We start from the raw sequence: 13,102 nt of genomic DNA, 5'->3' as shown, positions 1-13,102 counted from the left end.
AGAAACCAATCTAAAGGAATCTAAAGCGATAACACTTTATAATAATTTTGGCTAACAATGAAACTTTAATTATTCAAGTATAGCTGCTAAATAGCTGGTTTGTGAATCAGACGCAACTACACAATAAAACACAGATAATGCTTACAGATGTTCACTGTGTTTAAATCAGGTGTAGTAGGTGGATGGGGTTGTCCACTGCGCCTGCTGTGTGTCCCTCTGTGTTGTGTTGCAGGTTCTCAGTAGGTGAGGTTATTTAGTGCACCTGGCCGGCCTCCCTGGAGCATATAAGAGCTGTTGTCTCCACCACACACCCAACATTCGAACACTCATCCAGCTGCTAACACAAACTAACACACCTGAAGATGTTTACTCTGTTTTTTGTCTCTTTTGGTTGATAAATCAGAAAAAGCTGTTTAGCTCCTCCCCTTTAAGGCACCTTTCTTCTGACTAGCTACCCCTCACAAACAGAGGGTTTGAAAAGCAGGTGGGCGGAGCTTCTGTGCTTACAGCCATAGCTTTGTGCCCATTTCAATACCGATAAACCATAACTGTTTATAAAAGATGGATGGATTCTATTTATTATTTATGTTGGAACCAGTCTCGAGTGGATGAAAGAGGAACTGCAGCATTGCCACGTGAGACACAAAGGAAAGGTTTTTGTGACACTCTCTCTCTTTTGGTACTTCTTCTCTCATATGCAGGTGTGGTCCAGTACTGGCACACCCCCTTTGGAGACCTCCACACTCCTGGTTCCCATGGTAAACTGGACCCCGTCGTCATGCACCATGACGGGAGCCTGCTGGTCCCCAACACCAGTGCTCTCCACAGTGGCCTGTACTACTGCCTCCTGCAGCACACAGAGGGAACTACACTGTGGCCGTATGAGCTCCACGTCGGTCACGATGGTCAAAACCTTCAGGAACTGGGAGAATACGAGCGAAGCAGCCGCTGTGCTGCATTCAGGTTCAGGAGGGATGCTGGGTCTGAGGAGGCGAAGCAGGCAGGTGTTTCAGCCGAGCTGTTTGCAGGAGCTGTGGCTGCATCAGTGCTGCTGACCTTTGTGTTGGGATTCAGCATTGGAGCTTTGAGCAGGACTCATGTTCTCAGGTGAGTTCAGGGACTTACGTCATTATTGGTGCCTCTTGAAGACGTTTTAACCCAAGCTAAATCACCAGCATTGTAATCATTGGAATCAATGTATTTTTAAACAAGTATAGAGAAAGACGCAAACACTAGGTAATCTCAGTGTGAGCCAATGAGAACACCACATGTGGACTGACCCTTTTTACATTAAAGGTCTGTTTTTTCCTCTCAGGTGTTCAGGGGCAGTCAGGGCAAAGCTGCGGTCACCAAAACGAGGACGAAAGCGCCAAAGCGACACAACCGACCGCGGCCCCGAGGTCAGCATGACAACCCTGCCGCCCACGAACGAGAACCCGGCCTCTGAAAACGACCAGGTGGTGCACAACAACTCTGCGCCTAACCTGTCTCCTCCTGCCAAACCTCAGAGAAGCTTCCGGCACAAACGAGAGGAAGACGAGCCACCAGAGACCACTGCATATCTGGAAGGATGTGACTACAAGGAGGAGGAGGAAGAACAGGGAAGATGTGCAGAGAACAGAAATAAAGGCAGTGATAAGGAGTTAGAAGAGGGGGAGAAAGAGAGCCGGTTTGGTCGCTTGTATCTGATAGGAGAGGATGGAGAGAGTCAAAGTGAAACAGATGAGTATGAGGAGGACAAACATGGAAGCGAGAGCAGGGAGGTGAAGAGGAGTATGGTGCAGGAGGAAGAGGAGGAGGCGGCGGCCGGTGAGGAGAAAGATGGTGAGACGGAGATTTCCAGAGATTCTGAAAAGTCATCTTTTGAAAGTGAAGATGAGGCGACAGGAGGCAAAAACCAGGAGGTGACCGATCAAGGAGCGCTGCCGCCCTCCCCACCACGCCCAGCCCGCCGCAGCCGCGTCATCCGCCTGTACCAGTATGACGAGGACGGCCAGCGATACGGCCACCTTCCAGACCCTGGCCCCGACGCTCCTCTCCCCGCCCCCAGATTCAAACAGCGCTCCGTCTCTCTGACGCGCCTCTCCGCCATCATGGCTGCAGCCTCAACAGGGCCACTGGACCAGAGTCAACAGGAAGAAGGATAGTGAGCAGACGTCAAACTTCCACATGGACATTTGATAGATGCTACAGAGAGTGGACAAAATAATGACAACACCATGGCTCAAGTCGAGTCCAGCTCTACAAACTTTGTTTGGAAGGGTCGCCACATTTAGCGCCACAAACAGAGCCTGCGTTATGCTTTACTGCTACCCCTCAGGACAAAGTCTCACACATTCAAGTTTCCAAAGTAAAATAATTAGGGGGCATACCATATAATGCACGAGTGGGGAGTCCATTCTTCAAAAGTTAAATGCTTTCTTTGGCACAGATGTTCAGTGCATATTATTATTATTTGTCATAAGTTATATTTGCATTATAACTATATATATTATAATTTCCACTCATGCTTACTTGCAGATCTGAGTTGCACTGATTTGATTTTCTCAGAAAATCTGCAAAAATGTACAATATAAAAGGACTTTCATGTTTTGAAGTTATTAGTTATGCTGTAAACACCTGAACGAAGCAGAACAGCCATCTCCCAGTGGCTGAACTGAAATGATGCACACCTGTACCTGATATGTTGGGTGTGGAATCGATGTATACATACCCTAAGACGGGACACTGTATTTTTATGAGGTCTGACGGGTGAATCTGCACACGCACTTTTTATATCTGGGAATCAATTTTTGCATAAATTTAAAAAAAAGCTAAAGCCATCATCAAAGTAATGCTATGACTTCATCCTGAATCATCTTTGCATCCTGCTGATGAGATTACAGCTGAAGCTGAACTAAGCTTCACTTTTGTAATACCATTTTGTACCACAAGGTGACACAACAAGTAAATTAATCTTACATGTGGCTCGGGTCAAAGATTTTAACTTGTACGCCGTCATACGGGTGTATCTGTTCAGATGAAGTTTAGATCCACCAGCCTGGGTCAAGTCAAGGAAAATAGGTATTTTAAGGAATCTTGAAACTGAAGTGGTACGTGCCATGTCTGTGTGCATTTTTATTGGGACTGTGGTGACATTTGAAACTAATGAGAACCCTTCCTGCACTAATGCTTGTTCCCATCACCCAGGTTTCTGCAGAGACTGACACCTGATGGTTTTTGGAGGACAATAGGGGGCAAATCTCTAAACTATGAAAAAGTAAAACAGCATAAGACTGATCATATGGACCAGAGGTCACAAGGTGCAGGCACAACACCTGAAATAGGGCAGCATGGGCGTGAATGGAGGTTAACGCTGTTACCTCAGAGCACGGCCTGGTTTAAAGACATCCATGTTAGGTTAACTGGTCATGTATGTGAGGTAGATGAAGTCCTTTAAGTGTGAGCAGTTAAACTGTGACTTGTGTGTGGATGAAATGTGAGTAAATTACTTGCCGCTTCTGAGAATGTCCTCGCTACTTGTAATGATTAAATCATTATGCTATTATGCTTTCATGTATAAAACAGGACATGATGTCAGTAAATTTAGTTTGTGTTTGGGGGGGGAAATAAGTTGACTCTCCCTGCTCTCTTAATTAAGGATTAATCTTCCACTTATTAGGGCAGGCCGTTTACTCCAGCAGTCCCCGACCTTTTTAGCACCACAGACCGGTTAAATGTCAGACAATATTTTCACGGACCGGCCTTTAAGGTGTCGCAGATAAATACAACAAATAAAATGATACGATCAAGACAAAAACTGTTATTTTGTAAATATAATAATAAACGCAAATTAACTGTGTAATTTTGCAACTTTATTAGCAGCATCCTCCTAAAATGCACCAACAACATTGAGAGTAACATCCTCCTCTCTGCCCCTTAACGCTCTCTGGTCGCTACGGTAACGCGTAAATATTTCTTTCAAAATAAGACACACAACTACAACATGGGGAAAAACCCAGGGAAACAGAGTTAACAATAAAAACCCTGAAAACCATTAATTTCACACCCGAGCCCAACAACCCCGGTACCAAACGACTCACGGAGCCGGGGGTTGGGTACCGCTGGTTTACACATTCTAAATTGATGTGCAGTTCAAAATTTGTTGTAGGGCCCAGATTATACCGTGCAAGGCATACAACATGAACAGTAAGCATTAACCAGCCAAGAATATATTCTTATTTACAGCGGTGAAAGAGTCTCATGAGTAAATGTGGAGAAGTCCAAGAAGAAATGTGAAACATTATGAGCTCTGGGGAAACAACTCCCCCTGCTGGTCACAGTTTTAGTTGACATTTGCAGCTGGTAATTTTAGAAAGTACCTTTAAAGTTGTTTTTTTTTTTTTTTTTTAAAGCATTCACTAAATTAACTGCCCAGAGGGGTTTCAGGATAGCTGTAGAGTGGTGAGACTTGCTTCTAGCAGGTTAGGTGCTGGTTATCTGGCAGGATGTGGCCTAATAAGAAGTGTTAGGAGGTAAAGGGATAACTGCTGTATCTGCTCAGGGGTTGCTGGACTGACACCTAAAAAAGAAATGGTAAATTTCTTCAGGCTGACCAGTTTCTGCATGCATTAGTGTGAAAACACGGTGCAGGAGTGGCGAATGAAACCTGGGCTCTGCAGCTTGATGAATTTCCATTTCCTTTTTATTACTGTGAAAACTTCTATAAACAAGACACAAAAATGGGGGGAAAAAAAAACAAAAACATTTAACATAAATTCCACAGCTCTTCTCAGTTCATTTTCCCTCTGACAGTTTCTTTTCTTGAAATTAACACTATAATAATAATAATAATAATTAAAAAAAAAAAAAAAGTCTTCTCAGCAGGAGGAAGGCCTCTTAGCATTTGGACGATGGAGCACAGGCGCCTCTAACGGGATTCGAAGGTCCACAGGGACGAGGTTGTACTCCATATTTCTGTGTATGTGTGGATGAAACCTTTTTCCAGACTCCTTCCCGGGTTCTCAGTTTTCTCCCTCTTCATCCTTTTGTTTTTGTGGCTGTTAATGCTATGAAGCTGACCAACTTCTTCGCCATTCCACGAACTCGTCTAGAAGCACCGGCCCTGCAAAAAACAAATAAACCCGTAAATATAGACAAAGGTGCGCCTGCACGTTATTACTGTTCAGTGAAGACATGAAGCCATTTTAAGGTTTAAAACTGAAATGCTTGTTTAACATTCTTTTGCAGTTATACATGTTGAAAAGTTTGCTTAAACAGCTGGCCATTTAAAACTTAGAAAATAAAAGAATGTTAAAATCAATACAAAAATGGAGGGAAGCTGGTGTAAATTTATTAACATCAGGACTGCTGTGGCATTTTGGACTACAAGTGATGGACAGATGTTAGATTTCCTTTCACAGAAATGAGTGAGCCATCACGGAAGACCCCCCAGAATTATAACATGCTCATCCTTCTGTCCTAAGAGTGTGAACCGATCCAGATGTGTTCTTGTGCATTATGACAAACTGTGCGACAGCGGCCATTCCCAAACCAAAGCCCTGGATGGTCCAGGTGGGGCGATAACTGGCCAACACATCCTATTCCATGTTTGGACCTTTCATACAGGTTTATATTCCCGCCTTGAAGCAGCTCTGTGAAAGAGGCCTGCACTATTTTCCTAGTACAAGTGGTACTCACAAGCTCCATCCTCATCGTAGTTACTGAGGTCTGGGTTGATGGTCCGGCTGAACTCCAGAACATTATACCACTGGTCTTTATTCAATCCCTTGTACTTGGACTGCTGTGGGAGACATTAATGGGAGGGAGACAGTGAGGAAACAACCCAGAGAGAGGAGTGAAGAGCTGTTTGAAGATGAGCTGATTTCACATCTCCTTTATCAGAGCAATGAGATTTACCTCCAGGAACTGGCTGAAGACTGGGAAGAGCGGCCATGACCTTCCCAGCAGCAGAGCCAGCATTAATTTTGCCGTGTCCATGTCCAAACTCCTCTGGTTCTTATCCTGAGGACAGAAGCAACTCAGTGAGTGAGCTCAGTAATAAGTGCAGCAGTTCATATCTCTTATGATCCCATGAATGCGCTGATGAGTGTTTCCCCACAATCCCATTAGTCATAACAGTTAAACCTAACTGCACGGTTGCTGCACTGAAATTGAAAAGACACTCCCTCATTTATGGTTATTTAAAAAAAATAATAATAAAAAAATAAAAAATCCAGCTGCATCAGCAGGGAGATTCACTGCATCAGGCTCAGAGTCAGAATTCAGAGACTTGATCTGAAAGCCTGTGTTGGTGAAGTTAAGCTTCACTTATGGTCACCACACCAAATCTTTTCAGAAGCTCAGAGTTTAAATGTAGCATCTGCTCCTCCCGGTTAAAACATGGTCACCCCATAGGGAACTATTTTGTGGTAATTTGGTGCTTTTAAATTATTATTTTTATTCCAACTTTTCCTCATAACAATCACAAAGTCAGGAGCACAAACACTGCAGACATATTACAAAATGATGTTCAAGGATTTTTACAGGCTTAACTTCCAAATAATAACAAAAAATAAATAGACTCACTCTGGCAAAGTCAAAGGCGTATCTGTAGATATTTTTAAAGGTCGCAGCATCGTTGAGCTCACTGCGCAGGTAATCGAGTTTACTTTGTAATCTCTCTGTGCAGTCACACCTGCATGTAGACGAAAACACATTTAAGCGTATTTGTAACCTCAACCACAAATAAACTGAAAGAATAAGATTTCTTACTGTAATATCGTCATTCCCCTGAGCCACTCGTCTTTTGTGAAGTACCCCATGTTTGCTGCTTCTAGATGCCACGCTAAAACTAACATGATAATCTGCAGGAAAGAAAGGAGATTCAAACAAGTGTAAGAAAGCTTGTTTCCTACCATCTTTATTTTTCACAGAAAAAAAACATTTGTTGCTAAAATAAAGCTCCATAAAACATTCTCACATCATGAGTGCCTCACAGTCTCTTTTCTGAGTGTTACCCTATGACTCCTGATGGTCAGGAGTTCATCAGGTAAGGGACATGCAGAGTGACTAAGAGTCAAGCTGCTGACTTACATTCTCTGGTTCCACGCCGATGTCCTCACAGAACTTCTCCATGGCCTCTGGGCCGAACACCTTGTCGGGGGCAGCGTACTTGTGGAACCAGGCCAGGCACTTCTTACTGGAAAAGGGCTTGTCAGTGTTGATTGACCTCGGACCGCGGATCAGAGGTCGGGTAAAACTTCAGCACAGACCAAACATTTTAAAGATAAATGTGCAGCCATAACTTTGGGAGGTTGTTACATGGCAGCTATACAACAGCTGGACTACAGTCAAAGCAAAAATACAACAAAGGATTTCACCCTGTGAGAGCTGGGATAGGCTCCAGCACCCCTGACTCTGAACAGGGTAAAGTGGCTCAGAAAACAGCCTGTCAGTATTTCCTGCAGATTAATGGCAGCGCGGTGGCTCAGTGGTTACCACAGCTGCCTCACAGCTGGATGTTCTCCAAGAACATTGGTGTATCCAGTCAGCCAGCCAGTTTAGAATCAACTGCTACCAAGTCAGATCAGATGCTGCTGTATGCAAATGGCTCGGGTGATTATTCACATGAGACTCAAACTGTCACCATATTTCATTAAAAACCTGAAATTAAGTCTGCACGGACATTTATGATGTACAGAGCTGAGGCACTGATGGATTATCCACCTCATTTATATCCAAGAATAAAGCAAAGGTACCTAATAAAGTGGCACTTTAGATACTCTCCTACAGTCCTGAAGACTGAGGCAGTGCTGATTAAGATGACAAGTATGTGCTGAGTGCCTCGATTAGTAAGAAGCATAACTCACAACATGTGTGAAGATATGCGTTTTGGCTACATCCTCACTGTGACTGCAGCATGAGCATTCATCTACACTCTTAATACACAATGAAGAAGAAGAGGAGAAGGTGAAGGGCTCAGAAAGCCTACACACGGCTGAGAGAGCATCGAACTCACAAGGTAATCAATAAAGGTTCAAGAAGCACATAGGATGGATAGAAGACAAAGGTTAGCGGTGCAGACACAGGACACCCTCAGTGTGAGCAGATAGATCTGTTTACCTCGTAATTTTACAGTTCTGCTCATGATCATCTGCATCAGGCAGCTTCCTCTTCTTCACAGGCATCACGGCACCTTTACTGGGCTTCACTAGCTGGGCTACATTTACAGAGCAAAGACAACAGTCAAACATCCGTTTGACCCTGGAGTGACTGAGCCATCTTAGCAGCTACAACAACTCAAGTACATTTACAGAAATGCTTTACTTTGTATGCTTCATACCCAAAACATTTCCTCCATCTATGATGGGTATTCTAACATTCAAAACATTCAAAACACTTTGATTACTGAATTATCTGAAAGGGTAACTGTTGAAATGAGACGGCCAATTATGGAACAAGTATTGGAGGAGCACTGACGCAGTGTAACAATCAGTTAATCTAATCTTGGGTCAAAAATCTGGACTTTTAAGTTCTGTGTTCTTTCATTAGTTTAACGTCAGTAGCAAATCAGTACATCTTTGGGCTTTAAGCAGCTGCCTTCTGCAGCGGTAGGTGTGAAAAAATTTAATAAAAATCAACGCCTGTGTTTTTTAAAAACATACTTCTATTTCTACACATCTTTCTATTACCCTTCCCTGTTAAAATATTAGAAGTAAACTGAAATTCATGGTGTGAAACGTTTTTATGATTAAAAAAAATAAATAAAAAAATAACAGCACACAGATATATATGAGATGTGTGAGAGGTTGTACCTGTATACTTCTGCCTGCCTTGTCCATTCAAATCTAAGCAATGCTGGAATAAAACAGAAAACTGGTTTAAAAAAAAAAAAAAAAGTCTCTGCACAGCACCTGATAAGCTGATGGATGCTGTACGCTAAAGTCCAGCAGTATTATCACTGTAAACGTGCCGGACTACACCGGCGTTGTCTGCTACACACAAATCAACACAAAAACTCACAAGCTTGTCCAGCGTTTCTGACAGCGTGCCGATGTTTGCCAGGACTTTTCCTACGAGAAAGCACACAAGCACTGACTCAGCATCATTCAGGGAACGTCAGCCAAGGAAGACCGAAGGCATCGGCCAAAACACATGCGAGGCATTACTAACACCACCATCACTTTGAAACCAAGAGGAAAAATCTGATCATAGGTCAAAGACCTCAGATGAGATCCAAAAAATTTTTTTTATAGTTTCTGTAAACCAGAAAGGTTTAGGGTAAATATCTGATACTGTGACTATGAATGGAGTCTCAGGAGGGCAGCTCAGGTTCATTCAGAATAATAGATGCTTGAAGTCTCTAAAATATTTGGATTGTGTGGTGTTCTCTCATTCTGCTAATATGAATTTGAGTCATTTTCAAGATATTTATGAAATTATCAAAATAACAACTATAATTATTATTATTATTATTTTTTACAACTACTTTCAAGATTTAAATGAAGATTGAAGAAAATTTATTTAACACTGGCATGACGTGAGTACTTTGTATCAGCAGATTTCCAAAGCCAAGGCATTCGGATCATATCTGTGCGTCGTTGTTAATTGAAGTTTCATTGCAGTTGCCCTCCTGGCCTTACGGTCAACTGAACGTTCAGAAATTCAAGGAAAGAACCGATTTCTGCCTTTAGAGCTGTGATTTTTAAGCCTTTGTGCCAAAGCAAAACAAACAGCAAACCAAAAATTAAAACTTGGCTGTCTTCATATGTGCAGAATGCCATGTCATACTCTCTCATTTCAAATATCATCACTTCTTTTGATTGCAATGTTAGCTGATTTTAAGAACTACAATGAGCACCACTAAAGTATGACTTGCATCAATCCTCTTATCACACAAGAACACATACATTGTATGGTCAAAAATATGGGGACACACCTCTTAGTCTTTGAATTCAGGCGTTTTTAGTTCCATAGCCACAGGTGTATAAAATCAAGCACCCAGCCATGCAGTCAGCCTTTAGAATGACTTGTGAAAGAATGGGTCGTTCTAAAGAATTAACAGAAATTGAGTACTACTGAAACAGGATGCCACTGTTGCAACAGGTCAGTGGGTGAAATTTCTTCCCTTTTAGATATTCCGCAGTCAGCTGTATTATTGTAAAGTGGACGTGTTCAGGAATCATTAATCCACGAAGTGGTAGATCATGTAAAGTTAGAGTGCGATCGCTGCGTGCTGAGGTGTAAAGCACATATGTTCTGCTGACTCAGTAACTGCAGACCTCAAAACCTCTGACATTAAGATCAGCATGTAAACTGTACACTGGGAGCTTCATGGCGTGGGTTTCTATGGCAGAGCAGCTCCTGTGGGTGTATTATGTGGGCAGCCTAGAAATTTTGTTTATGTAGTGTAGATTCCTGCTGCCTCTGGTTCAGACGCAGCTCTCTTCTACCCTTTTAAAGCAGGTGAAGTCTCTCTATAAAAGGATGTTTAGTTTCCAAGGCCCTCTTTAGCTCACTATATTAGCATTAACAGATTAACTCGGGCTGAAGGCTGCTGACATCACAAGTCCAGCTGCTCAATTATATCTCCTCACTATCAATCAGGCCAATGAGGTCAACTGAAATGACATTTAGTACTTTGTGCAGTTACAATGTTTCGTTGATGCAAAAATCTCAGGGGACACCTTGACTTGCCTCAGGGCAGCACTGAGGAACCACAGCCTTTAAGTATAGGACCCATTGGAAGTTTAGGATCATATGTAGACATGATCCCATGTTGACATGATCCCAGACACATACACAACAATGAATTCTGTGACTTTACTCCCCATTAGGATCATTCAAGTGATTCCTGGAGATGATGTGTGGAGAGGCAGAGTGTGCCATCGCAGCAGCTGTCACAAGTACGATTCATAAATGCACAAAATTCACTTGAGTACTGTTAAAATGAATGGTGACGCCATTGTTGGAGATTGAAATGGGCCAGTTCGGAAACACTGTTTTTGTTCGGTTCGGCCTGCATAGCTGGTTAAAAGGAAGGAGCAAACAGGGACTGCCTCATCACACTAAATTTCCGTTTTCGTGTTCAGACTTGATATAAAAGCTCACCAGAAAAACGAGGACACTGCTCGGAAGAAAACAGGCGTTGTCACGTTTGCATTTCAACAAAAACCACCAAACGTAACTGTCGCGCAGCTGCAGTGTCTGCGACGTTAAACGCGAACTTTTTCCAGCGTTTGAACCGTTAAAAATAAACATGGTAACGACAGCACTGCTGCAGAAGCAGTTTAAAAAGCTCTGTGGGAAACACACGTCACCATTCCTCCACCACACACACCTAAAGCACAAGACACAGGTACATATTGAATAAAAAGTCTGTTAAGGGTCTGGACTCTGTTAAACTTTAAACTTTGGGCTAAAATCCAAACTGCTGCGGGTCTCCGCCTTTGATGCTAACGTTAGCTAACCAGGCTAGAATGACTAATAGACTTCGTGCCAGGATGTCGCATTTTGTCGCCACTTAAATGTTACAAAAACATGATTCGTATTACAAAGTCCACATTTATCTCTTTCATTTTCTTCAGAGAGTCAGACTTGACTCACAGGGAACCTCTTTTGTTTGCTAGCTAACATTAGTGGCGCACCGCGGGTTTCAGAGCTGCTCTGCTAACGTCTGCTAATGTGTCCAAACACGCATCAAAAGTCTTTAAATCACTCGCATCATAATTAGAGGCAAATATAAGACAGATGCCTGGGGCAACACCTGGTAATTGATAGGGCACTGTTTTAAACACTTACCACTTTCAGTCACACTCAGACTACTGTCTCAGTTCCACCTGCTTCTCTTATGCCGGAGTTTTGGCTGGAGCCGGCGTTTCCGCGAGAGTGGACGATACCACCGCTTTATGGGGGTGCAATACAAAATTAGCGTTTCCCTCTTCAGAGAAATGTGCGCGAACGCTCTTTTTTAAGAATGGATGTTTATAAAACACGACATTTAACCTCATTTACAAGAAGGATATATGGTCTTAGACAACAGTTATCTAAACGACAACATCTGATGGTTGTAATGTACACCCCGAAGAGCCGAATATATCGTTTTAGTTCTTAAAGAAATAGTCCCTTATTTTTGGCTCACATGCTCACATGTACTCATGTCCATGCATCCATTCATCCCAGCTGTCATAGGGCGAGAGGCAGGGTGTAATAAAGTTTAAAATATTTTTAACATTTATACAAAACTGTAAAATCTCTGTCAGCTATTTTTCTAAAATAGAGTTTCCTCTGAACTTTTTATTTAAATTTTAGCTGTTCACAGTTCAAAAACTCGTCCATCACTCTGAGTTAACGACAAGCAAGGTTATCCTAGTTAACTAAAACGAAACATTGAGGTTAGGTTAATTCTAGTGAAATTACAAATAAAAAAGTAAAATGAAAAAAAAAAACTCTGTCATGGACAGTGCACAGGAGATGTGGAGAGGAGATGCAGGCTAGATGCACTGGGTGTAGACGGGTGTCAGGGGTGACGTGATTTATGACAGAAAGGTAGTGATAGCGAGAGTAAAAGAGAAGCTCTCATAACCTGCTGTGATGTATGGTTTGGAGACAGGACGTGAGGCCAAAGACAGAGGCGTTGATGATGTTTGTTGGGAGTGAGCAGGATGGACAGGAAAGAGGCAGCTGATCCACAGATAATCCTGCAGTGAGAGCTTGTCCTTTAATAACACAATGTATCTGCAAAATAACAAGTTTAAAAATAAATGTTATGGATAAAAAGTATAATCTACGTGCAAAATATAGTTTAGTAGAAACATATGCATATAACAGGTGTCATTATATGACCCCCTGCTGGTCTCTAGTCTTTGTTTTTAAAGGTTTAGTAAGCAAAAGACCATTTGACCTGAGACTTGTGTAGTGTTTATTAACTCAGAGTTAGTGTTTATACTGAGGGTTGTTGGAACATTAATAAACCCAGTGTTCCTGTAACTGTGTGGTGTATGGAGCACATGATTGTGGCCCATACACCATCTCTTAAAATGTAAATATTCAGCATAAATTCTCATAGATTTATTTAAAAAAAAAAAAAAACTTAAATAAAAAAATCTAGGTCATTCACTGT

General features: G+C 42.2%; 2 protein-coding genes across 4 annotated transcripts; one reads left to right on the top strand and one right to left on the bottom strand.

The window, feature by feature from the left end:
• The first annotated feature begins 570 nt into the window (after positions 1-570).
• Positions 571-2,147, top strand: LOC120736987 (proline-, glutamic acid- and leucine-rich protein 1). Its single transcript, XM_040037418.1, has 2 exons — positions 571-1,107; positions 1,316-2,147. The coding sequence occupies exons 1-2, from the start codon at positions 779-781 to the stop codon at positions 2,145-2,147; spliced, it is 1,161 nt and encodes a 386-aa protein (XP_039893352.1). The 5' UTR covers positions 571-778.
• Positions 2,148-4,361: 2,214 nt separating this feature from the next.
• Positions 4,362-11,893, bottom strand: dcun1d5 (DCN1, defective in cullin neddylation 1, domain containing 5 (S. cerevisiae)). 3 transcript variants are annotated; one of them, XM_040037574.1, is made up of 10 exons: positions 11,782-11,893; positions 9,004-9,053; positions 8,796-8,838; positions 8,104-8,200; positions 7,075-7,240; positions 6,754-6,845; positions 6,568-6,676; positions 5,899-6,003; positions 5,680-5,782; positions 4,362-5,104 (listed from the first exon to the last, which is right to left on the bottom strand). In XM_040037574.1, exons 4-10 carry the CDS (start codon positions 8,166-8,168, stop codon positions 5,049-5,051), a joined length of 696 nt encoding a protein of 231 aa, XP_039893508.1. In that variant the 5' UTR covers positions 8,169-8,200; positions 8,796-8,838; positions 9,004-9,053; positions 11,782-11,893; the 3' UTR covers positions 4,362-5,048. The 3 variants fall into 3 exon arrangements, with proteins under 3 accessions (XP_039893508.1, XP_039893510.1, XP_039893509.1); XM_040037576.1 differs by having other exon boundaries at positions 7,075-7,180; positions 11,782-11,888; XM_040037575.1 differs by lacking the exon at positions 11,782-11,893 and adding an exon at positions 9,467-9,472.
• Between the last annotated feature and the right edge of the window lie 1,209 nt (positions 11,894-13,102).

The sequence above is a fragment of the Simochromis diagramma genome, unplaced genomic scaffold (genome assembly GCF_900408965.1).
Source record: "Simochromis diagramma unplaced genomic scaffold, fSimDia1.1 OVJJ01000463.1, whole genome shotgun sequence".
Taxonomy (NCBI): Eukaryota; Metazoa; Chordata; class Actinopteri; order Cichliformes; family Cichlidae; genus Simochromis; species Simochromis diagramma.
The sequence above is the reverse complement of the archived record's forward strand: the minus strand, read 5'-3'. Positions and strand labels throughout refer to the sequence as shown.